Below are 25,898 nucleotides of genomic sequence, written 5' to 3'. Positions count from 1 at the left end.
GGCCTTGGTTAAAATAGGTATTTTACTGTTTTTCATGGAGCTTCTATGTGGCGCCTACTGTTTTAGTTGTTTAAGTGACAGAATATTTCTTAAATGGCCCCACAGATGATTTTTATAAAACCTATGTTGTATAGGAATATTTACAAGTAAGAACACCAGTAAACACACACACACAAAATATACAGGTAGCCCTACATATTTTAGGTGTGGTGTTATATTCAGTGATGGACACAGGCACTTGTGCAGTATTGCAGTATACTGAGAGATCCACAAATAGTTGGTTTTTGGATACAGGTGGGTATTTTGTGAAGAATTGCAATATGGAGGTAAATACATCGGTGTTATATATTAAGTATTCAAAGGAGAGAGTGGCATTTTTTAGATAAAATACAGTGTAGTTTGAGCTTGAAGTTGTTACTGTTTTGTCTTTGTTTCTTACACATTACACATTGTTCATTGGTTGAACACCAATACCCTTCAAACCTGGTGTTTAATCATCTAATTAGAATACTGTTACACATTTCATTTTTCTTGTATTTTGTTCACCTGCATTATGATTGTAGAGTTTTCTCTTGTGAGCCATGGAATGGGAGTGCATTTCCTGGCTCATATTAATAATCTGAGATCCTAAATAATTTTTTTGTTGTTTTATAAATGTTAGGGGAGGGCTGCATAGGGCATAATAGGCTCGTTTTCTTGTTGTCTAAAGCTGAAGATTTTGTCCAAAACCTGAAAATTTTTGATTGAGAAACACTGTCTAGTATCTAATGGGAGTTGTAGACTGCTCTGATGCACCACATCTCCCTTCTTGCTGAGTTGCTGAGGTGCACCATGGGAGATGTAGTTTGGCCAGGGATTCCAGTCCAGATAGGAGAATGGGGCATGAGGCAGCCTGGTATACTTTCCAAATCAAAATTTTTCAGTTTGGGGATTTTTTGTTGTTTATAGCGATGTGTTTTGGGTTTTTTGTTTTGTTTTGATAAAAAGTCAATTTTTCCGTGGAAAGCTGGAAAAAAATTGTCTAATTGAAAACTCAATTTTCAATCTAAAAATAGTTTCAATAGAAAATGTTCATCCAACTTTAATAATCTACTGTATCTGCCCACATCCTCTTCAGCAAAGGTTGAAACTGCTTGAATATATTTAATTTTTGATTATGGAAGTGTAGAAGAATTAGTTTCTATTGGAATTTTCCCAGTGTTTGAGAGTAGTAAGTTATGGAAAATATCTGTTCAGAAGTCTTCTTGTGTGGCACCCTGAAATTCTATTTTCTGTTTTTTGTGTATGTGTTGTCACTTATCTATCTTACCATTATTCAGAACTGCATAAGAATGGCAATTTTTCGTATAGATCTGCTCTTCAGAATCATTAGTTTGTTTTCAAACTGGATTACTGTTCTGGTGTGGAGGCAGCTATTATTGATTTTCTCATTCCATAATATTTGTATTACAATAATTCCAGAGTCCTCAGTCTGGATGATGGCCCTTATTATGTTTGGGGCCCCATTATATGCTTAACACAATGTCATGGTCCTATTCCTTGAATAATTTACATTTTAAAGAGATAGATGACATACCAAGAGTTTGGGAAAGGAATATAATCATATGTGATTCTTATATACCTATGCATTTTTCTTATTTTTCTAAATAGTTAAAGTAAATGCCAGTTATTCCCATCTGGCCATCAGTGTACCCATCATTATGTATTAATACTTTGCATTCATATATGTGGAATCTTATGTCCACTAAAATAGATATGGATTTAATGTATCCTGGATGTTAAAACAGGCCACAGGGAAGATTTGTTGTCAGCAACAAAAATGTTAATAGAAACCTCTACTGGATACAAAGCTCTTTACTGTAGCACAGGTTTTGGAATACTACATTGTATTTGGAAACCACACTTCCTGTTTAATCTTGTGTGATGGTTTGCTTGTCAGCCTGTACCTGCCTTTTGGCTATTTTATTTCTCCACAAAGTTCTTTATCTTCTATTCAAATTTTTATCTGTGGGCTAAATCTAAGTTTTCTAAGTTGTCTTTTCTTCTTTGAGTTTGTACAGTATATATGTACATTCATACTATATATGAGTTCATATAGAGTAACAGATATTAAATGCAAAAAAAGTTAACATTAAGACTAGTAAGCTCGCTTGTTTAGGAGTAGCTCTTTTTGGAATATGGTTCAATCTTCAAAAATGGCTTCTTTCTCCTCAAGCAGAGGTTGGGAATCATGCTGAAGTAGAACCCACAGCTCTGAGGAGTGAGTAATGTGGAGTTAGCGTGGTATCAGACAACATTGATCTGTTTTGGTTTTAATGAGAAATCTTAGCAAGGTCCAAAGGGACTTCGTGCCATTAAATTTTTCTTACAAGACTCACAAAACTGAATTTGTTTGCCAAAATAATATATAATTATTCTTAATGTCTTTAAAAGTGAATATCTAGTAAATTTTAGAAATCACTTCCTTAATTAAGAATGTAAGATCAAAAAGGTGTCAATATTTTAATTGAACAAAATATAAATATAAATTTTGAGTATGTAACTTTAATATGGCATTATCTTATGCTTACTATGGGCTACGTTGTCATTTTTCATCTAGCCTGGAGCCAGGGTGGCATGTCATCAGGGTCATAAACTGGGGGTGTCATCTTCAGCTCAGGCCCCTCTCTAGGTCCTCACTTCCGGGCTATATCTTAAGTCTTACAGATTCTTTCTACATAACATTAAGATATTACCTTTCTTATCCATTCATGCAGCTAAAACTCCCTTCCAAGCTCTCATCATCTCACATCCTGATTACTGCAACATCCTTTTCTCTGGCCTTGAAAAATGCAGTCTTGTCTTGTTCATTTCCATTCAAAATACTCCTATAAAGATCGTTTTCCTAGCTGGTTGCTTTGACCATGACCTTCTCTTTGCATCCCTCCAGTGGCTTCCCATTCTTCATCAGATCAAACATAAATATCACAGGATGGCTAGCCCTTTGGGACATGGTTCCACTCCCACCTGTGACATGCTTAACTCACCTCCCCAGGTAGAGAGATGAATGTCACATGACAGATGAGTCATGTGGCTAAATGAATCCTGTAGGGGTAGATAAGAGAGGCTGTGAAGGTGAAGGAAGAGGAGACCTTGAGTCCTGTCCAAAGAGAAGGGGGACTCCGGGTAGGAAGGCCTGGGAGTTGCTGTCCTCAAATGAGTGCAGAGAACTAGTAACAACTAGAAAGGCTGGAATGTAAGGAAAGACTTGGCTGAAGAGCGAGCCTCAGTAGGAAGTTTTGTTTCCCTTGTGAACTCTGTTAATAAATCAGACCAAAAGAAGAGGAGGTTGTTATTATATGCATAAAAGACTTTGAGAGTTACTGAGAAGCCCAAGAAGGGAGACTGACGCAATGGCTAGCCTGAAGCCAGACCAGGTAGGTGGTGAGGCTACATTAAGCTACTTATCTTCAGTGTCAAAAACTTGTTCATTTTCACTAGGCTGCGATAGGGGGTTGGGGTGCGGGAGGGGGTAAGGGCTCTGGTTGGGGGTGCAGGCTCCGGGATGGGGCCAGAAATGAGGGGTTATGGGTGGGGAGGGGGCTCTGGGCTTGGGCAGGGGGTTGGGGCGTGGGAAGAGATGAGGGGTGCGGGATCTGGGCGGTGCTTATATCGGGCGGCTCCCCAGAAGTGGTGACATGTCTCTTGGCTCCTAGGTGCAGGGGCAGCGAGGCACACACCCTCACAGCTCCCATTGTCCGTGGTTCACGGCCAATGGGAGCTGTGGGGCCAGTGCTCAGGGTGGGGGTGGTGCGCGGAGCCCCCTTGGTTGCACCTCCACCTAGGAGCCGAGGGACATTGCACGGCTCCCTGGAAGCAGCGACAAGCCAGGTAGGAAGCCCGTCTTAGCCCCACTGCGCTGCCAACTGGACTTTTAACGGCCCGTTGACAGTTATGTTTCAGTAAAGGGCTCTCGTGTCTGGTCCCTTTCCCCATTAGTCTGATAAATCTCAGAATCTGTTGAATTTTAGAATATGGTTCAAAGCTCAGCTGCTTTCCCAGCTCTTTCCTTGAGGGTAGCACTGGGAACAAGTGGTACAGGTCAATATACTTATTTGACTCTAAGGTGAAGTTTATTGGGGGGGAAAAGTTAAAACTGATATTTGATGTTTGTTAGAAATTTTATGTGTGTCTGGAGATGTTTGTAATGACTTATTGTTATACGTTTTTAGCTATATCTTCAGTTAGAGTAAATCATTGTAGTTCCATTGACTCATTAGAGCTATTTCAATTTAGATCAGTTGAAAATTTGGCTTCTTGTTTAGCACAGTAAGAACTACCAGAATGGGCAGGGTTCAGAAGATTGCACATGTGAATTAATCTGTGTGGATGGGGAAAGGATACAGAAGGATTAGATGCAGTAGTGTTAACCAAAGAGAGGGATAGAGAATGAAAGTAAAAAGTGTAGGGAAAAAAGTGAGTGAGTGGAAAGGAGGAGGACAGGGAGAGTTTGTCTAGTCAGAGCTATAACCTTTAGTTTGTCTTTAGATTAGGAAATTAGTGAGCTTCATGAGCGAAGGCAAACAAGAGGCTTAAAGGTCAAACCGATTAAAAGATAAGCTGCATTATAAAAGGAAAGAACAAGCATAGCTGGACAAGTCAAGTCTGGCTTTGAAAAGAGTCCCTCTGAGATCTGGTTGAGTTGTACAAAACCCTAGCTGGGGGTGACTATACAAATGTAGACAGGAAAAAATAAGATGCCTATATTATGTAAGATAGTCTGATATTAGACATAGAAAGAAAATTATTTTTGATTTACATAATTATTTCCCTCCATCAGTCACACCCCATGTTTTAAAATGTCAAACTATTTACTGTAGATTTGTTTTGAAACACTATTTTAACCAAGCACAAATAAAAATATATTACATTATTCAGTGTTTTGTCTCTTTCTGTGCAAGTCATTTTTACTTCAAGCATAATTTTATTTTAATAAATGTTATATATTCATAGATTTTATGGCTAGAAGGGATTGTTATGATCATTTAGTCTGAGCTCCTGCATAACACAGGCCTAGAATTTTGCCCATGTTGACATAGGTTACAGTTGTGCTTTCAAAGTCACAGATGGAAAAATAGTTAGTATACTACAGCTCCTGTTCCCCTGCCCCTCCCTCATATGCTAATAATATATCTCAGCAGCTACTTTGGGTTGGTAATTTTACTATTAGTATGTTGGCTAACCAGCCACCCCTTTTGAGTCTCATCTTAAAACATATTCTCTCCTTTTCGTACGTCTAGAACGATTTTATTGTCAAAGAAGGCACAGATTACATGACTTTCCATTTTTGGGAGTACAGTGTTACTCTTTTCCACTTGGAGGTCTCCTGCAGAAAGCTGGAAAGTCCTTCCACATTTGTTCCCTCTCTGGCAGGGAGAAGTGAAGAGAGACCAACCTTCCCACAGCAGGACCTGCCTGTTTAGAATGGGTTTGTCAAGTTTCCTTCCCCACTCTGAACTCTAGGGTACAGATGTGGGGACCTGCATGAAAAACCCCCGAAGCTTATTTTTACCAGCTTAGGTTAAAACTTCCCCAAGGTACAAACTGTTTTACCTTTTGTCCCTGGACCTTATGCTGCCACCACCAAAGTGTCTAATAAAAATAACAGGGGAAGTGCCCACTTGGAAATGTCTCCTCGCCCCAAAATATCCCCCCAAGCACTACACCCCCTTTCCTGGGGAAGGCTTGATAAAAATCCTTACCAATTTGCATAGGTGAACACAGACCCAAACTCTTGGATCTTAAGAACAATGAAAAAGCAATCAGGTTCTTAAAAGAAGAATTTTAATTAAAGAAAAAGTAAAAGAATCACCTCTGTAAAATCAGGATGGTAAATACCTTACAGGGTAATCAGATTCAAAACATAGAGAATCCCTCTAGGCACAACCTTAAGTTACAAAAAGACACAAAAAAAGGAATATACATTCCATTCAGCACAACTTATTTTATCAGCCATTTAAACAAAACAGAATCTAACGCACATCTAACTAGATTGCTTACTAACTTTTTACAGGAGTTTTGACCTGCATTCCTGCTCTGGTCCTGGGAAAAGCATCACCCAGACAGAGAGGACCCTTTGTTTCCACCCCCTCCAGCTTTGAAAGTATTTTGTCTCTTCATTGGTCATTTTGGTCAGGTGCCAGCAAGGTTATCTTAGCTTCTTAACCCTTTACAGGTGAAAGGGTTTTTCCTCTGGCCAGAAGGGATTTAAAGGTGTTTACCCTTCCCTTTATATTTATGACAGGATGAAGAGTAATGGTCCTCCAAAACCAGTGTTTCCTGCGGGTGCTGGGATCCATATGCAGTGTGGAGATGTGGTGGTAAAGGCTTACCCTTCACTCCAGTCCATGGTCCCCTCCTAAGCTAGGAAATGTATGACACAGCTAGCTGACATGCTTCAAAGAAAAAGCTTCAGAAAAGACAAATTTAATAAAACTTAGCATAATTTTTGGTGATTTAACTTTAAGATTTTCCCCCAAAATGTTTTATGATAAAACAGCTTCTTAAATTCTCTTGCCCTGTGGTTATGTAGGGACTGATTTTCAGAAGTTCTGAGCACCCCAGTTGAAACAGAAAGCAATTATATTGGCAGGTTCTCAGCACTTTTTGAAAATCAGGAAACTTATTTAGGTCCTAAATATGGATTAGGAAACCTACTTGTAGGTACCCTTAGAAGAAAAATACACTGGGTATACCGATATACACCACAAATTTTCTGAAATGTATAGCATCTGCTGCTTTGTTTAAGAAGATTAGGTCCCAAAATAAGTTTGTTAAAAAGAGGAGAGTTTTCAAACCCTAATATGAATTGAGTTTATTTTATACATTTTGACTTATCTAAATGAAAACATTTTACAAATGTTGACAGTTCATAAAGGGCAGAAAATTGATAAACAACAGATTAATGGCTGTGAAGCAGAAAGTAAAATGAATGTAGGTAGAAAATTAACCTTACCGGTAGAACTTCACTACCCAGTAAAGTATATAATGAATCAAACAGCATAACTGGAAAAATATAAATTACATTTGCAAACATTATTTCGTTTTATAAGACTCTTACATTACTAGTAGCAAGGGATAGTTATGATCCAAGAAGCAGATGTGGATTCAAATTTATATTTCCTCCAAGCACTTCTCTTGTGTATGTACTTGGTGTTTAAGCTTTTCCAACAGAAGGAGAATCCATATTTTACTATGACACAATTCCATAGAAATGACATTTTCCCAAGAATGTGCAATGCAGAGTCTTGCTGCTAACATTAAAAAAGAAATTAACTGCATTAAAATGCAGTTGAAATTTTTTTGATGGAACAGTTTTCCATCACAGTGTGCAGTTTCATTAAAACTAAAATGCTCTGCAGGAGCAGGTCTATTTCATCAAAATTTTGGGAAAAAAATCAAAATAAATCATTTATATTTTCTTGTTTTGTTTTGATAAGGCAAAAATGTTTCATTTAGACTACCATTTTGATTCATTTAGACTTTTATATTGTATATAATCTATATCTAATATTTTATTATGTTTCAACATTATTGAAATGTTGGTGGGTAGGAATAGTCAGGGTGATAGGAATGGTGTCCCTCGCCTGTTTGCCAGAAGCTGGGAATGAGTGACAGAGGATGGATCACTTGATGATTACCTGTTCTGTTCATTCCCTCTGTGCACCTGGCATTGGCCACTGTCGGAAGACAGGATACTGGGCTAGATGGACCTTCGGTCTGACCCAGTAGGGCCATTTTTATGTTATGAAATGTTTTAATATCAAAACATGTACATAATTCTGCATCAACATTTTTCAGAATTTTCATTCTACAGTGTATTTTGGAATTTCAGCATTTTGTTGCAATTCAGAAGAAAAACAAACTTCAAAATATTGGAATTTCCTGTTTTCTAACTGGCTCTAATTTCTACCCTATCTCTACTAATGGTGAGAATTTTTATTTTGACAGAGTCTCTCTAAATCTGTAAAATACTGTGGTAGTTTGTTTGGGATGCACTGTACAAAATAAATTTGTATTGTATTATCACAAAAAATTTAAAGATTTGAAATACTGGAAAGCATGACTCCTCTTATTTCAGGATGATCAGGTGCCCTGTGAATTCCCAACACCGGTTATTCTTGAAAACAATTTATTTCAGAAATAAAGAATCAAGGAACTGAGATTATAGAAAGAGGATTTTTTTCCAGTTAAAGTGCTATATTTCTTTGAGCTGCAGCATACCCATAATTTTTCAAACTCCTTCTCTAAGATCTGGTCTACACTTAAAAATTAGATTGCTCTAGCTACATTGTTCAGATCTGTGACACATTTCATGCCCTGAGTGCCATAGTTAGGTTGACCTAACGTCTGGTGTAGATGTGGCTAGGTTGGTGGAAGAATTCTTCTTTTGACCTAGCTAATGCCTCTCAGAGAGATGAACTAATTACACTGACAGAAAATTGCTTCCATCAATGTAGGTAGCATCTACACTGCGACACTACAGAGGCGTAGCTGCAGTGTCTTTGCTATGCCGCTAAAGCGGAAGTACAGTAGATATGGCCTAAGGGTGCAATTCTGTAATACTGAATAACTCCTGAGGGGTTCTGACTAGAGCTAGTCAAAAAAAATTTTGGGGGGAATAATAAATTCACCAAAAAATGGAGACCAAAACTATTCACAAATTCAGGTCCAGTTTGGTGAATAGTTTTGGTTGCTTAAAAAATTAGGGGGGGAAATTAGAAAAAGTTAAAATGGTTTGGTTTGACATTATCAAAATGAGCCATTTTGACATTTCATTTCAAAATGAACCATTTTGTTTTGAATATGTTGATTCAACGTGAACAATTTTGTTTTGTTTTTATTTTGGTGAGAAATACTGAAAAATGTCAGTTTCGGTTTTGGGTTTGGCCACTGAATGAAAAAAATCAGTTATTCACTCAGCACTAATTCTGAGCACTCTACTCTGAGTTCAGTATAAGTGGAGATGCTCAGTATGTTGTAGGAATGGGTCCTATGCCTCTGATTTTTCTGGGGAGGCTGTTTGCTGAAAATGAAAGTATCTGTTCCAAAGATATATTTCAGTACCAATTCTGAGTACAGATAGCCCTGGTTGAGCTTCCCGAGCTGGACACTCACCAGGCTACTGTGTTTGCGTCCCCATATCTTGTACCTATGTTCTCTTCACTGCCTGTGACTGAGCAGAGTCCAGGCACTGCCTCTGGCTTTAGGTCTCTAGGCACATTCTTGAGGTGCAGATCTTTCGTCTCACATTCCCTTCTGAGTGGTGAGACCCCATGGTCCAACTCCTTAGGCCCTGTGACTAGTGCCAGCTTCCCCAGACTCCTGAACACCCTTTCCCAGAATGCCAACCTTATAGTTACTCTGGTGTACAGCTTACTTTTTCAGGGACATGTGATAGTTGAAGGACTTAACACAAAGGCTTTACAAAGCTTTCAAAACCAGTCACTCTTTACTTTAGGTATTGCAAGAAATATACAAATCCAGACAAAAACAATAAGAGGTCCATATGGCATTCCCTGCCTCACTTTCCTCACCATTCTGGAGTGTTCTTCAGAACTGGGACTGTATCTTTCTGGGCTCCAGCTCCCCATTCTGGGACTCCACTTCCCCAGGTCAGGCTTTTCTTCCCAGTCATGGGGTCAGTCCTCTCTTCTCTAGCCAGCTTCCTTGGACTTTGGCTGTTCTCGCCATCAGAAATGTATCCTCTCCTTCCAAAAGCTTGTGTCTTTGTTCCTCCTGTGAGTACTTCCTCTGATTTCTCCCCATTCCACCCCCCTGAGTCTCAGGCTCAGGTTTTTAAGATGCAGTGCTAACACCTGATCTCTTCGTTGCTTTTGGAAAAATTCTACTCCTTCAAACGCCAGCCCTTTGCGCCAAAGTTGGAGAAAACTGGTTCTTCTAACTTCAGCCAGCCTATTCTTCTAAGATCCTCCCATTTGAATGGATGACCATCAAGATTTAACAACCGTCTGTTGTTCCTGATCTGGGAAATACATGGCACAGAAATGGTGGATTACACATACACTGAGGCATTCAGTGACACAGCAATTTAATAAAATCAACCAGAATTCATAAATTGTTCATAGATAGCGATGGTATTTCAGCATGTTCATTCCCTGATGATGAAATGCACCAATTGTGTAATCTACTGTGTCATTAGCTTGGCTCGGCTCCTGAAGCTCAATTAGAGCCAGGTGTACGGCTCAGGCCTTTCTTGAACTTTGATGACTTGCTGATCTCTTAGCTCTAAGTGTGTACAAGTAATATAAATGGGTTTCCCCCCAGCCCTTTTTAAAAAAAAAAAAAAAAAAAAACCTCAAGAGATCATTACAGTTTTAATATGTTCCGGTGGTGCTTCAAAGAACTCTTTTTTATTTTACATGGCTAATTCTAAGTAGATCTATGTGATCTTTCAAGTGAATGAACCTCAATTAAGCCCTTTTGGGGGAAAGAAGTTTACAAGGATAAAGTTTGAACTTGCTGCATTTCTAAGTATGAATGTGTTTTATATCTTTTGTGTAGGTTTTTTCATTAAAGCACTAGTGTGTAAAATAGACATGTTCAAGTTTTCAATAAATTTAATTTAATATACACAACAAATCTGTTAACCAGAGAAAGATGAGTTATATTTTGAAGGAGATTAAATCTCCAAAAGAACATTAAAAAGGTTTACATTCTACAAGAAGTTTGTTATTCAAGTTTCATTTGTTCACTTGAGGAAAAGGATCCAGTAATCATGGCTTGACATATTTGTTTGTAGTATAGAATTTTCTTTTCAGTAATCGGCTTTGGAAACCATGAAATAGTCAGTAGTAAATATGTTAATCTCTCAAAATGTGTGAACAGTTAAAAAAAACAAAAACAAACCCTCTGATCTAGTTTGCACTGTAGTGACCTGAATAACAGGATAATGTGCTTAAGCAGCTTATTTATTCTTCAGTGCCTTTTTGAAAAAGAGAAATTGCACAATAGTTTGCCATTCACGGCTTAGAAATGACCACTGTTCTTTTCAGTTGTTGAATGCTTAATTATTTTCTCTCCTATCTGTATTTCACCATACATTACTCCAAACAGGAGTTTAAAGGAACTTTTTGGTTGTTCCTTGTTGAACTATAACACTTTTGTGAAGAAGTATGCACTGAGCTGTAAACAAATTTCAAGCTCTCAGAAAAGTTTTACAGGCTTTCTGCCAAGATGTCTTGCTGAATTAACTGCCTGTGCTTATAAGACTTTACCCAAACTGAAAACCCAAAAGAGCCCTGTGGACATGAAGTTAATTAGATTTTTAAGGGTGCCTCATTAACATTCTGCAAAGGAGAGAGAGTATGTGTGTGTGTTGTGATCATACAAGCATGATTAGGCTGACATTATTTGTTGATTCTCTTATATTAGTTATTGGTCTGTGGATACCAGCAAGTGTACCAGATACAGTGGTGGTGAGGGAGCAAAGGGAGCTCGAAAACAGTGTCTGAAGGCTGCACTAAAGCTTTACTACACAAAAGCTTAACTACACAGTTAAGGATTTGTCAGCATTTATGCTGTATATCTTGATTTTCATGGATTTATAGTTCAGCAAAAGTTGGCTTCAGTGTGAAAACCTGGCAAATTGTCTCAATCTGGCTATGAAATATTTTGAAACACTTCATTTAACTTGGCTTGACAATTTAAAAATTAGAGACATGAAAAAAAAAACTTTTTTTGCAGAGCTCTGGATAGAAGAAACATGACTGCTTTTGGAAAAAAGTATTTTCCTTCAGTAGGTATCGTAAAAATTGCCAGTCATAATACATGCTGGTGGTGGGAGATGATGAGGCATATGAGATACTGAAATTTGAAAGGGGATAAACTACACATGATGAATAACTATATAGGGCAACGTTGTGGCCTGGCAGACCTGGTGGTGCAGGGCTGTAAGGAGGCACATGGCTATTAACCTGGGAGAGGAAACATGATCTGGAGAGTCACTATGATCCCCCTATCATGCAGGTTGATTGGAGGGTTGAGAACGGGTGGAACCAAAGCTTCCCCACCTACTGCATGTCAGTGTAGCTGCATCTGCATGCCAGGGAACTAGTGCTGTGCTGGCTATAGGCCTGGCACAGTTTTTCCCTCCGTGGAGCAGCAGAGGGACTGATAGGAAGACACTCTTCCAGACTGCTACAGGCGCAGTGCAAAAACATACTGTCCCTTGCGTTAAGCTCGTTGCAAAGCCATGGTGGAGTCCATAGCATGAAATCTATATATTGTGTCTTGTGCATATCATGATTATGCAAATATCAGTCTTTAGTAAGTATTTCTGCTCTTTATTAAAAAAAAATTAAGACCCAAATTGTCAACAGCACACGTCAAAATATATAGAGGAAATACCCTTAAAACCAAACTCTAAGAAGTTCTCACGCAGCATTTATTTTACTTTACCTAGCTGTAAATTCTAGTTATTGATGGGAATTTTTTGTCAGTTTGTGTGTGTATGGTGAAATCAATGTTTGCTAACATTTACCAATAAAAAAAGTAATCCTTCCAAACCTAATCATGCAGTTCCTTGCTTTTGGATCTGTGGTGTTGTGTTTCCTAGAGATTTCTCTTAAATGAGAAGTCACATCAATTCTATTAAATTAAGCCATCACTTAATATGTGGGCAGTGCGATCTGATTTTTCTGGTAATCTGTCATCTAGCCATTTATCAAAATTGTTTTGAGATTGTAGATCTCAATTCATACTTAACAGCAGCAACATATTCTGAATAAAAGCTTTTATTATTATTATTCAGTCAAGCTGAAGCTCTGTTGGGCTGTACAAACATTAATATGACAAAATTGTTTTCCTGGGAAGAGGGGGGTCTTTTACAGTCTTGAGAGACAAAACAGATACAAGTCAGGGAATGGGGATATAATACAAGCAAATGAGTGTGGTGAAGAATTAATGCAACCTTCTTAGTTACATGACGTATTGTTTGGGTTTTATTCCTTTGTGTTTTGTTTTTTAATTAGGCTAGAGGTAAGGCGAAGTATGGGAACATTAGTAAGATTGAGGGAGAAGGGAAAGAGGAACAGTCACAGCTCATCACCTGCCTAGCTGTGATCAGCGGGGTGTGTTCTTTAGGTAACACAGAGTGAATCTTCAGGACTTATTTGAAGGAGGATAAAGTAGTAGCTGTATTGGTTATGCATAAGGGGTGGAGTTGGAGAAAGCTTTTCGGGAGAAGATGACTCACGGGTAACGGTAAGAGTTCCATGAAAAGTGATTCCATGTAAAGAGCTGCACACTAGAAGCCATTTAAAATAACAGCAACAAGTTTTATCGGTCCTACAGAACCAAGGAACTATGCTGAATATTCTTGAGCACCATCTGTGGGCATTTTATAGAGAGAACAATCTTGTAACAGGTGGTAAGGGCCGGGAAAGTTGGCAGAATTAAGGTTGAGGCTGGTATCATAAGTTACTAAATTTGCTAGCTAGGTTTGGGCTAAATAAGCTGTGACTGGCCTTAAAAGATAAAAACAATAAACTTGTGTTTGATGCAGAGGCAAAGAGGGAGCTAGTGAATGGATTGAAATAAGGGGATTGATGTGGTTAGAGTGATGAACTAGGAAAATGATCTTGGCCACAGCATTTTAAATGGACTTGAAAGGAGGAAGGTTGCAGTAGTTAAGGCCAGAAAGAAGAAGTCTTGCCCCAGTCAAGCCACAAAATGTTGAAGACTTGGATGAGAGTTGTAGCTGTGTAAACAGAGGAAAGTCCTTATCTTAGAATTGTTGTGTAAGAGGAAGCAACAAGATTTAGACATTGTGAAAGTACGGGTCTTGTCAAGGTTCCTTCCCCACTCTGAACTCTAGGGTACAGATGTGGGGACCTGCATGAAAACCTCCTAAGCTTACTTTTACCAGCTTAGGTTAAAACTTCCCCAAGGTACAAATTAATTTTACCCTTTGCCCTTGGAATTTCCACTGCCACCACCAAACTTTAACTGGGTTTACTGGGAAATGTAGTTTGGACACGTCTTTCCCCCCCAAAATCCTCCCAACCCTTGCACCCCACTTCCAGGGGAAGGTTTGGTAAAAATCCTCAACAATTCGCATAGGTGACCACAGACCCAAACCCTTGGATCTTAGAACAATGAAAAAGCATTCAGTTTTCTTACAAGAAGACTTTTAATAGAAGTAAAGGAATCACCTCTGTAAAATCAGGATGGTAGATACCTTACAGGGTAATTAGATTCAAAACATAGAGAATCCCTCTAGGTAAAACCTTAAGTTACAAAAAAGACACACAGACAGGAATAGTCATTCTATTCAGCACAGTTCTTTTCTCAGCCATTTAAAGAAATCATAATCTAACACATACATAGCTAGATTACTTACTAAAAGTTCTAAGACTACATTCCTGTTCTGTCTCCTGCAAAAGCAGCATACAGACAGACCCAGACCCTTTGTTTTTCTCCCTCTTCCCAGATTTTGAAAGTATCTTGTCTCCTCATTGGTCATTTTGGTCAGGTGCCAGCAAGGTTACCTTTAGCTTCTTAACCCTTTACAGGTGAGAGGAGTTTTCCTCTGGCCAGGACGGATTTTAAAGGGGTTTACCCTTCCCTTTATATTTATGACAGGTCTAGAGAAGGCTGAGTCAAAAATGGCACCCAAATTAGAGGCTTGGATCACTGGGAAGGGCGGTAGTGTAGTCCAGAGTGATAGAGAAAAGTGGGAGAAGGGAGGACTTTGACAGAAAAGATCAAGAACTCAGTTTTGGCCATATTGAATTTGAGATGTTGACTTGACGTCCACAAACACAGGTATCAGAAAGACAGACTGAAATGCTGGATTGGATTGAGGAAGACAGCTTGTCAGTGCAGAGACGGATTTGAGCGATCAGCATAAAGATAGGAGTCACAGCTATTTCTGAAATTAAGAGTACCTAGAGAGAGTGTGTAGAAAAAGAAGAGGGGGACCAAAGATGGAGCCTAGGGCAATACCTACTGAAAAGTGGAGAGGGGGCCAGCAACAACCCTCCAAACAACATACTGAAGGAGCAATAAGACAGATAGGAGGAGAGTCATAAGACAGAGGTATGAATGCCAGCGGAGAACAGAGATTCAAGATCTAGAGTGTGGTTGACTGTCAAAAGCTGCTGGGAAGTCAAGGAGAAGGAGGATGGAATGCAGGTGGTAAGATTAGGCTATTGACTAATCTGTTCCCTTCTGCACTGAGCAAAGTAGCTTAAATTCTGTGTAATTTGTATAATTTCCTTATCCTCTTGATCCTTGAGGCTGCCATTCAACTACTGAACTTTCATCAAGCAATAAAAGAACTTCCTTTGAATGTAATGATAATTTTTTTAACTGGTACCCAACTGACCATTACACAACTTCAGTGCAATATAGCATCAGCTAGTCCCAAATAATTCAGTTTCCATCAACATTTCAGAAAGGCATTTGAAATTAGTCTCTCCAAGACCCACAAAAACAGATGCTGTCATCAGGTAATCCCACAGTGCTCAGGATGAAAGCATTCTCAACAGAAGGCCCCAAGTTGTAATACTCATTACCACAACAGCTCAGGATGAGCCCAAACCCAATTGTGTTCAGATTGTTGTGTTAAAATATCCTATAGTACCAGAGTGGAAGAACATCCTGGCACTTCTCATAGATAGATTGGAGGCAAAAGAAGGTGTGATAAAGTCAGTCGTGACAGATATAAGAGAGTGGTGGAAGGCAAATATATCAGCCTTAGATTGGTGAAGGACCTGTTCCCTATGAGCTGAAAAAAAGTTTACCAAAGGTTAACTAGAGACACCTGAGGCCAGTTAAGGGCTACCAGTGACCTTTAAAAACCTCTCTTCTGATGAGAAAGAGGAGGACACAGATGAGAGACAAGCTGCAGCAGGGGTAGTGGTAGCAGCAGGAAGGAAAGGCTGTCTCCCCACCCTATAGGGAAAGAAACTAAGGTAACAGCTGCTTGGGGGGAAGGACTGGTGACAAGGAGCCAATATAGTAGGGTAATACCCTGAAGAAGGGGCAGGGAAAAGTATTTCTGTTTGCATTATGAGGTTGGGGGTGTGTGTTTTTGCTTAAGAGAACTTCTAGCGTCCATCCTGAGGCCCGCCATGTAAAAAAGGAAAAATAAAGCCAGAGTGAAGAAAAAAATATTCTGGAGTCAGATTGGTTTATGCCAGACCACCTCCCACCATATAAGGAAGAGAAGCTGAGGCTGATGAAGTGAAGGAGGTAACCTGTCAAAAAGGAAAGAACAGAGTAAGGTGACCAGGCGAGAACAAACATAGGGCTATTGATAGTGATGGGGAATGAGAAAGGAAGTCAGATACACCATGGTAGGGTGCAAGTGTCTGAAATGATAAAAACATGAGAATAAGAGGAAAAGAATTTGCCAAGTTAGCTACATTGCAGGTACTGTGTTCCTCAGACACCTCATCCTCATTAGTTAGCTGTGAATAGATATATGACCAAATATTTTGCTGCAGCAAAATGTATTAATTTTGGTCAAAAATTGGCTGAATAATTTATCCAAAGCCAAATCTTGATACACATCTAAAAAGTATGTACATTTCCTATAACCAAGTTTATTAAAGAAATAAATGCTTCTTTTCACTGAATAGTTCTCTTGCATATTAAACAGTTTTTCATATAGCAAGAGAAATGATTTAACATTGTTGTTTTTCTAAAGCTGAATAAGAACTCATGGTTTTTATTCTAGAAAGTTTTGATCGTGACATTTTGCTACTTTTTCCCTAACATAAGAATTCCTGAGCAGTGAACTTGTGAACATAAAAAGTTACTGTGTTAGTTCATCTAAAACCAAAGCAGAAGAGGCATCAAAAAGAAGCAATTATTGGCAGATGGCACAGCTGCAGACTGACTAACAGTTTGAACTCAGTTTATACCAGGAATCCAAATGATGGGACTGAGCATCTTGAAACCATATTTATATGGACTGGTGCCATAGCAAGACAAATCATACCTCTTACAGAAACTAAAGAGCCAAGAGTCTGTGACAGATCTGTAATAATACGGAAATATAAGTCTGTATTACTGGTAGTTTGGTCTTTTTTTTAATGACAACATAGCTACCAGAACATAAAATGTGATATGCTGCCTCTGAAATACACTGTTCATTGAACAAGAATAATCCAAAACCACAGAGTTTTAGCTTAGTTTAGAGGTGGGCAAGGCTGCACTTGGTTATTCTCTGTGGAATGGATACCATGCATGCTGGTACTCCAACATTATAATCTAAAACACTGTATGAAACCTTAATATATGAAAAGCAAATTTTATGAGGAAAACCAGTATTTGCCTTTTTATGTACCTCCTTTCTATTCTTTAAACTAAGAGAAGTATTAAAAAAGGAATATGATTTATAATAGGGTTCTGACTTATTTCCATCAGTACTAGAAGTTGTGAAACCTGACTTAAACCTTTACTTCTTCTCTTGGGAATGACACAGATTCATTCTATTGCCCACATGATACAACTGAATATTTCTTCAATCTTTATATGCTAATGGATATATATCCCATTTATTCCAGTTAATTCAAACACTGTGTTGTTCTCTCTCTGTCCTTGTTTTTATTAGACTGTAAATAAAAAGTAACTTTTGTTTTATTAATAGTTTGTACTTTCTTTAACAGGAGTTGCTAAAAGATCCCTTATATATTGGACTGAGGCACAAAAGAGTTCGGGGTCAAGCCTATGACGACCTTCTTGATGAATTCATGCAAGCTGTGACTTTCAGGTATGCAGTATGTTTGTGTTCGCCCACACCAGTGCCTCCTGCCCTTCAGCAACCCTGCTGATCAGCACCTCCCCCTCCCTTCCCACACCTCCCGATCAGCTGTTTCATGGCATGCAGGAGGCTCAGAGGTGGAGGAGAAAGGGCACAGCAGGCTCAGGGGAGGGGGTAGGAAGGGGTGGAGTGGGGGCAGGGCCTGTGGCAGAGCCAGGGCTTGAGCAGTGAGCACCCCCCGGCACGTTGGAAAGTTGGTGCCTGTAGTGCCAGGCCTGGAGTCGGTGCCTAGACAAGGAGCCGCATATTAACTTCTGAAGAGCCGCATGTGGCTCCAGAAATAACCTTTCCAGGTTTGGATTGAGGCATTAGATGGCAGCCTAACAATTCCCCCACCTCTTCTTTTCAATCTCTGAAACTATAAAGAGATCTGATCCCATCTAGCAGCCTGTAAGATGGGCTCCACTACTGCTGTATTCCGAGTCTTGTCTATTTCTTGTGCCTAGAATGCACCATGTGCATTTGAAATCCCAGAACTATTCAGATTTTGCAAGGTGTAGAAGAATCTGTCAAGTACTCAAGTGCAAAGAAAGGGTTGTCTCCAGGAGCTTCTGCAGTGAGGCCCAGCAGAAAGATTGTCAGACCTGCTGCCATGTGGTGTCATAATTTCAAAGAGATAAATTAAGGTGTGAGAAATACTGGGGTACAAATTTACTGATTCAGTCCAGTCTTGAACAAGTTTGAGACAAATCATTTTCCATCTTGAACCCAGGAAACATGTTTTGGGGTTTCCTTACATTATTTTCTCTCTCCAGCCAGAAGAGAGGATATATTCATTTCTGTTATTGAAGAGTACCTGTCATTGACACTCAGAAAGTGCACTAAATTAATTCAAACAAACAAACAAAGCCACTAGAGATCAGACAATATAGCGAAAAAATGGAACTTTAGCTAATCACCTATAGACTTTTTGTAGGCTCCAACAAGGTAACGTGTTAGCTGTGATTTTACTGCATGGTACAAACAGGGGCATTGCACCAAAGCAGGTGTTGGCTAGTGTCTCTTCAGGGGCCCTACAAAGAGGAAAAAAAGGTAAGTTTTTAGTTATGTTTGTGCTAAATGCCCCTTGGTTGGTCAGTGGAGTCATTCAGCACATAAGGTTTTTGTAGTTTACAATTAGCATGTGAAATATTATGTAAAACTGATTACGATTCCCAAGTAAATCCTCATATATTACATTTAGTAATTTAAGCATGGTGGAGCCTATCAAGCAAATGTAGGTGTTTTTGACTGTTATATAATGTAAATAGTAAAGGACATGTGGCAAAACGTCCCTTACTCTATACAAGTTTCACAGGAATATTTTTAAAAATATAAATTTTGACCTTGAAGTACTATATGTGGGCAGCAATGGATGTAAGTCTATAATGGACCCAGGTCCATCAAAACGTTTCCCCCACTTCCCTTTAAACTAACCAGTGTTGGAGAAAAACACAGTTCTCACTCTCAAGGTTGGGTGCAGCAAGTCAGATACACTTTATTATCTCAAGCAATTGCACAGAGGGAGAGAGTGCACTAGGACACAGGGTTTCCCCCACCTAGGCAGGTCTCTCCAAGATAAACAATTAGAGCAAGTATTTATTACAGACAATAATAAGCAACAACCGCAGTTTGTTTATACATATTCCTTCATGATCTCTTATTTTTCTTACCATTTCTCTTCTAGTCAGCATTCTAGTCTTATCTAATACAAGGTCGCAACAGCCTCTTTCACAATTGTTTTCCACTCGCTTTGCACTATCCCTGCTTCTACAAATCTCGCGTTATTAAAGCTAGAGTTAGCCTGACTCCTGCTCATTTCAGAGGCCTGCATCCAAATTCCCTTTATCTACTTCCACACCAGAAAGCCAGCAAAATGAGCAGTGTATACCAACTTGGGGCTTGTGCAGCTGCTGCCTTTCTTCCTTTCCCTCAGGTCCTGTAATTGTGACCTAATGGCTTCAGAAGAGGTATCTTGGGCCTATGGTGCATTTTCTTCCTATGTAGTACATCTGTTATGGACTGACTCAATGCTTTATTTGAGGCCCTTCCAAAGCAGGGTGAATTTCCAAGGATCCTGTCTTAATCAATAACTGAATTCAGGCCTATCCTAACTTAGCTCTCCTTTTTTTTCTTTTTTCGTACAGAAAGTCATTGCTTTTTATAACTAAGATTTGGAATATAATTTTGTAATTCTCAATTTTCAAATAATGATATCAGAAATTTATCCAGAATAATTTCTGTTCATTAAACATTTGGAGGTCTAGTGTTCCTTTGGGTTTACGTACATAAAACCTGTTAACGGTACTGTTAATGATCAAAATATCGGTCTTCACTGAGTGAGTCTTGAGCCATCAAGTCCAGTGCCGTTGTCTTTACTGGACCCTGGATGTAAAGATAATCCCGACCATCTCAGTACCATCGGCTCCAACAGCAGTGCAAGTACTGACAATAGGCAGCTTGGCAGAATCAGGTTTTTTTATATATAATTGACAGATAATATAGATGTTTATTGTTAAGGATTTTTTATTTTTATCTATTTAAATTTTCACAGTTGCGAGCAATTATGTGGGGTGGGGGGGAAGGTCAGACATTAATTATTGAAAGACAGTAGGCACTGAGATTCAAAAAGTTAAAGCTATAAAAATGGTACCCCTACTCCAGCTCTACTAATGCTGGGATCGCAACATGTTTTATAAATGTTAAGGTGGGACTCTAATAAGTTCCCAAGCAGCATTTTTATTACTTTGCTTATCTGTAAATTTTTATTTGTATTGGTGGAAATATTCTCATTGGTTTGTGCATCTATAGTTGCAACCTTTATAAATAAAAATCTTATCCTTCCAAGCCTAATAGAGGACTTACCTGTCTCAGTGCCTTGATTAATGAAACCTTCATGGCTGCAAGGGCTCTTATGTGTCTCCCTTTACCAGACTCTCCACTACTACTAATGGTCTATTATTTACCACTATGGGGTCTTTGGCACTGTTGCTCCCGTTAGTACAGTAAGTGAACTTGGCACTGTCAACGCAGGCATTTCTGGCATGGTTGGCACCAACAGTGTTTTCAACATACCTGATGTAGTCAGCACCACAAGCAACTCTGCTGAGGTCAACTTTGCCAGCGAGATCAGCACCATTGGAGTCTTCAACGTCATCGATGCTGTTAGACCTCTTCATCTCATACTGCTGTATATAGATCCCAGGGTGTTTCCCGCATCAAGAGTTCCACAAACCCAACAAGAATGACCCCTCCATTTCCTGAAGAATAATACATTTCCTCTTCAGACTGAATCTGAGAGGTGCATGTCACCATCCCAGTCTTTCAGGTCACCTTGTACACGTCATAACAGGGACACAGGTTTTAAGGACTGTGGATGGTTTTCCTACAAGGAAGCCCCAAAATGGTGCCCTTCACCTGGGCACTCAAATTGTGCAGTACTCTGCATGGCCATACTGGTAGCTGCCCATACCAAGGGATTTGAGATTCCCATAAAAATCTAATACCAGAAGGAGGTTCCCTTTTCTAGTCCAAGAAAGCTCTCAACAGGCTACCCTGACTGTTTCTCCTCTCATGGGTTTGAATCCTAATGAGCACCCCTGGATGTCCCTTCACATATTTCCTCCTCATCTCCAGATGGAACCGAATGCTCCATCTCCAGAGTACTTTAAGGTCTTCCTGGACCTAATGAGAAACATGGCCACTTCTTTAGGAGAATAGGTGGAGCTTGTTCAAGAAAATCTGCACAGTAGCCTCAATATTTTACAAATCCCTGTTCCAAGAGGGGTTGCCCTTTCCATTAATGAATCCTTGCTGGAGCAGTTGAAAACTGTTTGGCAGACTCCAGACTCTACCATCTGCAGCAAGAGATTGGATAGATGCTAACAATTACCTCCAAAGGACTTTGATTATTTTTTCACACATCCACTCCCTGACTCATTGGTGGCCCTGGCTGTCAAGGAGTACTCCCTCCAGTTTCATCCCAAAGCTACTCCTAAAGACAGGGAGCTCAAGAGACTAGATATGCATGACAGAAAAGCTTAATCCACAGCACAGCTACTCTGCAAATGAGGGTGGCTATTATCCAGCTCTCCTGTCCAAATATAATTTTGTTAACTTGCTAATGCTGTAAAATTTTTAGACAAACTACTAGAGGAGTATAGGGAACAGTTTATGGTTCTTGACTCGCAGCAAAAACATCCCTCCAGGCAGTTATTGATGCAGCTGATATGGCTTCACAATTGATGGCCACTGCCGTTGGTGTGACATATTCTTTTGGCTCCAGGCATCTGGAATTCCAAAGGAGCTGCAAAATATAATCAAGAACTTGCCTTTTGAGGGATTTAAGCCGTTCTCTGAAAAGACTGATGCCTCCATTCATACCCTGAAAGTCTCCAAGCAACTGAGATCTTGATGAGTTTACATCCCAAGCTCAAAGGAAACAGTTTAGACCTCAGCACATCTACAAATCACATTTCCAGCTGAGATTCCAGGACTCTCCTAAATGGTGATCTCTACCTTCTTGACGTTGCCAAATGGCTTTGTCTCAATCATGCCCTTCTCATCAGACATTGACAGCCTCCCGAGAAGTCATCATTACTGCCTCCTCAAGGGCAGCATATCAATCTCAACACCTCCCACCTTTTGGACAACTATCACTCTTTCCAGTGTTTGGAATGAAACATTGAACACATGGTTGCTCACGACTATGAAGGAGAGAGATATTATCCTGTTCATCTCTTCCCTTTCCCCAACCTCTGTTCCTTTTCAGGGACCCATCTCACAAGATCATGTTGCTTCAAGAAATTTGGTCTCTTCTGGAATTGGAAGTGACAGACGTTCCTTGTCATCACAGAGGGAAAGGAGTCGATTCCTGTTACTTCCTAATTCCCCAAAGGTCTGGGGGGTCTACGTCTCATTTAGGCCTCAGGAAGATGAACTGCTTTATCAAGAAAATCAAGTTCATGATGGTTACCTTCACTTACACTATCACTTTCCTGGAAAGTGGAGATTGGTATGCCACCCCTGATTTGCAGGGTGCATACTTCCACGTGGCAATACATCCTGGCCAGAGGAAGTACCTCTGCTTTATAGCAGGAGACATCCACTACCTGTACACAGTGCTCCTGTTTGGCCTGTTTTCAGCCGCAAGGATCTTTACAAAAATGTATGGTGTGGTAGCAGCACACCCGTGCCTCTGAGGCATCCAAATTTTCCCTTACCTGGGCAACTGACTCATGCACAGTGCCTCAAAATGTCCAAATCCACAGCAGCATCCTCATTATCAGACTGCTATTCTCTCATCTGGGCCCAAAACTGAATTTAGACAAATCCGTTACAGCTGACACCGCATATAATGTTCATAGGAGCAGGTCTTGATGCCATAATTGCAATGGCCTATCTGCAGTCAATGGGTCTCAGTACATAGTTGCTCTCTCTGAAGGCCTGAAGTCTAACACAACAGCAGTGCATTCCTGTCTACAACTACTGGGCCACATGTCTTCTTGCATGTATGTAACTCCAGATTTCACCTTGGTTGTCTGCGCGCCTGGCTCCATTCAGTCTGTCATCTGACCAAGCATCCTCTGAACTTTCTGGTTTGCGTACCTGAACTGGTGCTTGGACCTTCACAGCATGTACAAGGGGGTCCCTTTTCTGTCTTCAGAGTTAACTGGAACTCCGGTTACTGATGCGTCTGCCAAAGGCCAGGGGGCCGGCTTCAGTCAACTTTGAGCACAACTCTGTGGTCAACCCAGGAGATCTGTGTATTTAAATGGGCTGGAGATTTGTGCGAGTCATTGGGCCGGTGAGACATTTATGTCTAACATCAAGCACAAGGTGGTGCAAAGTGCTTATAGATGACAACATTGCCATGTTTTATCTCAATAGGCAGGAGACTGCTAACCTGTGCATCAGGAACAAAGTTTTCCGGAAAGCATTACATCTTTCAGGAGTGAGGAACACCATGGTAGATTTCCTCAGCAGGAATTTTGTAGACACCATGAGTGGTCCATCAGAAACGACATTCTCCTCCAGATCTTCCACCAGTAGGGATACCCAGAAATAAACTTTTTGTTCTTCGAGTAGTGTCTCTATGGCTGATCCACATTAGGTATGCTTGTATCCCGGTGCCTACAATTGGAGATTTTCGGTAGCAGTGCCCATTGCACCACACATGCACCCTCCTGCTCCCCTCTCCCCGCAGCCTCATGCGTGTCACCAAACGGCCCTCAGTTCCTTCTCAACCTCCCTTGGCCTGAGAGGGAGTCCCTAGCAAAGCCCTTCCTAGAGAATTTCCTTTAGTGCTTTTCATGGTGATAGTGTTTCCGTTAAAATTAGATAGTCATTGCTTCCGTTCTCCTTTTCTCTCCCCCACCCCTGTTTTTTTCCCCGCTTTATTAAAAAAAATTCCTTAGTTCTTCCTTGTTACACCTTAGGTTAGAGTAGTGATTCCCTACCTTCTTCCCTTCAGGGAACTTATCCCTGCATGAGTTTATGCTCAAATCCCCTGGGTTCAAATGGTGTTTCTCCTGCTGGGAGGCAATCCCTGTGAGCAATGGGCATCCCGGTGCATTCTTTGCTTGAGAGAGGCGCACATACCACAGAAGAGCACACGTTGCCTCAAACTGAAGGCAAGAATCCGAAAAGCCCATGAATTGAAGCTAAACTACTACTGATGAAAAGCTCACTGCGGCCAGCCTCAGACCCTGGTCCTGGCATTCCTCCTGGACAGTGATCTCCATTAGCACCGACATCTGCCGCCTTGTACTCTCCACTGCCTATGAAGAGAAAGTCAGCAGACTCCTCACGCAAAGACACCAAGAAACAGGCTCCAAGTTCACCCACCAAGGAGCCATCTAAGAGAAAGAGATCAATAACAAGGTTGGTAACCTCTGCACCGACTAGTACAAGATTCAGTACTTATGACTCTCAGGGGACCTCTGGGACCGGCACTGATGGTAAGTCCAAGGACCCCAAGAGGGCTGGATTGGATAAGATGGCACCATCAAGCAATAGTGGCAAAGAGAAGCCCAGAACCCCAAAGGCGGTACCGATCGCATCAATTAAACACTCAGCACTGAGCACCTCAGCACCGATGAGACCACCTAACAGACAATCTGGAGAACTCAGGGTAATTCCAGCACCATCAGCAGTGATGCACATGCCTCCCATGGTACTAATGCAAATGCCTCCAACAGTACCAATGATGCTGATGGCGGTACCACAGATTCCGAAAAGATTTGCATTCCCCACTGGGGACTCAAACACACTCCCCAAGATCCTTTCGATCGCTGTAGTTTTTGTGAACAATCTACCAATCACAGAGATTTGTAAAGCAGCAACCTGGGCATCAGCCCATACATTTACAAAGCACTATGCAGTTGTGCAAGTCCTATTATCCTTAACAAATCCAGCTCCGAAACCCAGCCATCCAACACGGGGCACTGCTCTACAGTCACCTAATGTGGCGCACCCACAGGGATAGTATTCAAAGAAGAAGTGAAGGTTACTCTGTACAGAAGTTGAGATGCGTGTCCCTATGGGTGCTTCACTACCTGCCCACCTCCCCTCTGCTTTGGAGTTCAGACATAGACTCTGCAGTAGAGAAGGAACTGAGGGCAGTTGGACAGTACAGCACTATATAGCCACTATGCACAGCGTGAGACTGGAGGAGGAGTAAATACAGCCCAGCTGGCCACTGCTACTGAAAATCTCCAATCCTAAGTGTAGGGACACAAGCACATGTAATATGGAGCACCAGTAGGGAGACCTCTCAAAGAACCTCAGTTACTGCAAAGGGTGAGTAACCTTCTCTTTGCTACCAACCTGTACAACAAATGCAAGAGGTTTAGCTCCATGGTGGGCTGCAGTCCTGGTTCATTAAGAGATGCATTTCTCCTCCTGTGGACCAATCCTCTGCTAAATGAGTTTCCTCCAGTTCCTCTCATCCCAAGGGTACCTAGGAAGATGAAAACAGACAAAGCCAATTTAATCTTAGTGGAACCAGTGTTGCTAATGCAGCACTAGTTCACGGACCTCTACCAGCTTTCAATCAGACCACCTATAACTTTACCCCTAGTTGGGG

The 25,898-nt window shown here is 40.5% G+C and overlaps 1 protein-coding gene across 2 annotated transcripts in view; it reads left to right on the top strand.

Annotated features, from left to right (window-relative positions):
- ME1 (malic enzyme 1) overlaps nt 1-25,898 on the top strand; it is a 343,107-nt gene that overhangs the window by 171,331 nt on the left and 145,878 nt on the right. For both annotated transcript variants that reach the window (XR_012157982.2, XM_073336566.2), the window contains exon 6: nt 17,679-17,782. Coding sequence is in view for 1 of the 2 variants with exons in the window: in XM_073336566.2 (XP_073192667.2) it covers nt 17,679-17,782 (104 nt within the window). In the remaining variant the exon portion in view is untranslated. The remainder of the gene's footprint in view (nt 1-17,678; nt 17,783-25,898) is intronic.

Source organism: Lepidochelys kempii, chromosome 3 (assembly GCF_965140285.1).
Source record: "Lepidochelys kempii isolate rLepKem1 chromosome 3, rLepKem1.hap1, whole genome shotgun sequence".
NCBI classification, from domain to species: domain Eukaryota; kingdom Metazoa; phylum Chordata; order Testudines; family Cheloniidae; genus Lepidochelys; species Lepidochelys kempii.
This window is presented reverse-complemented; position numbering and strand designations above follow the sequence as displayed.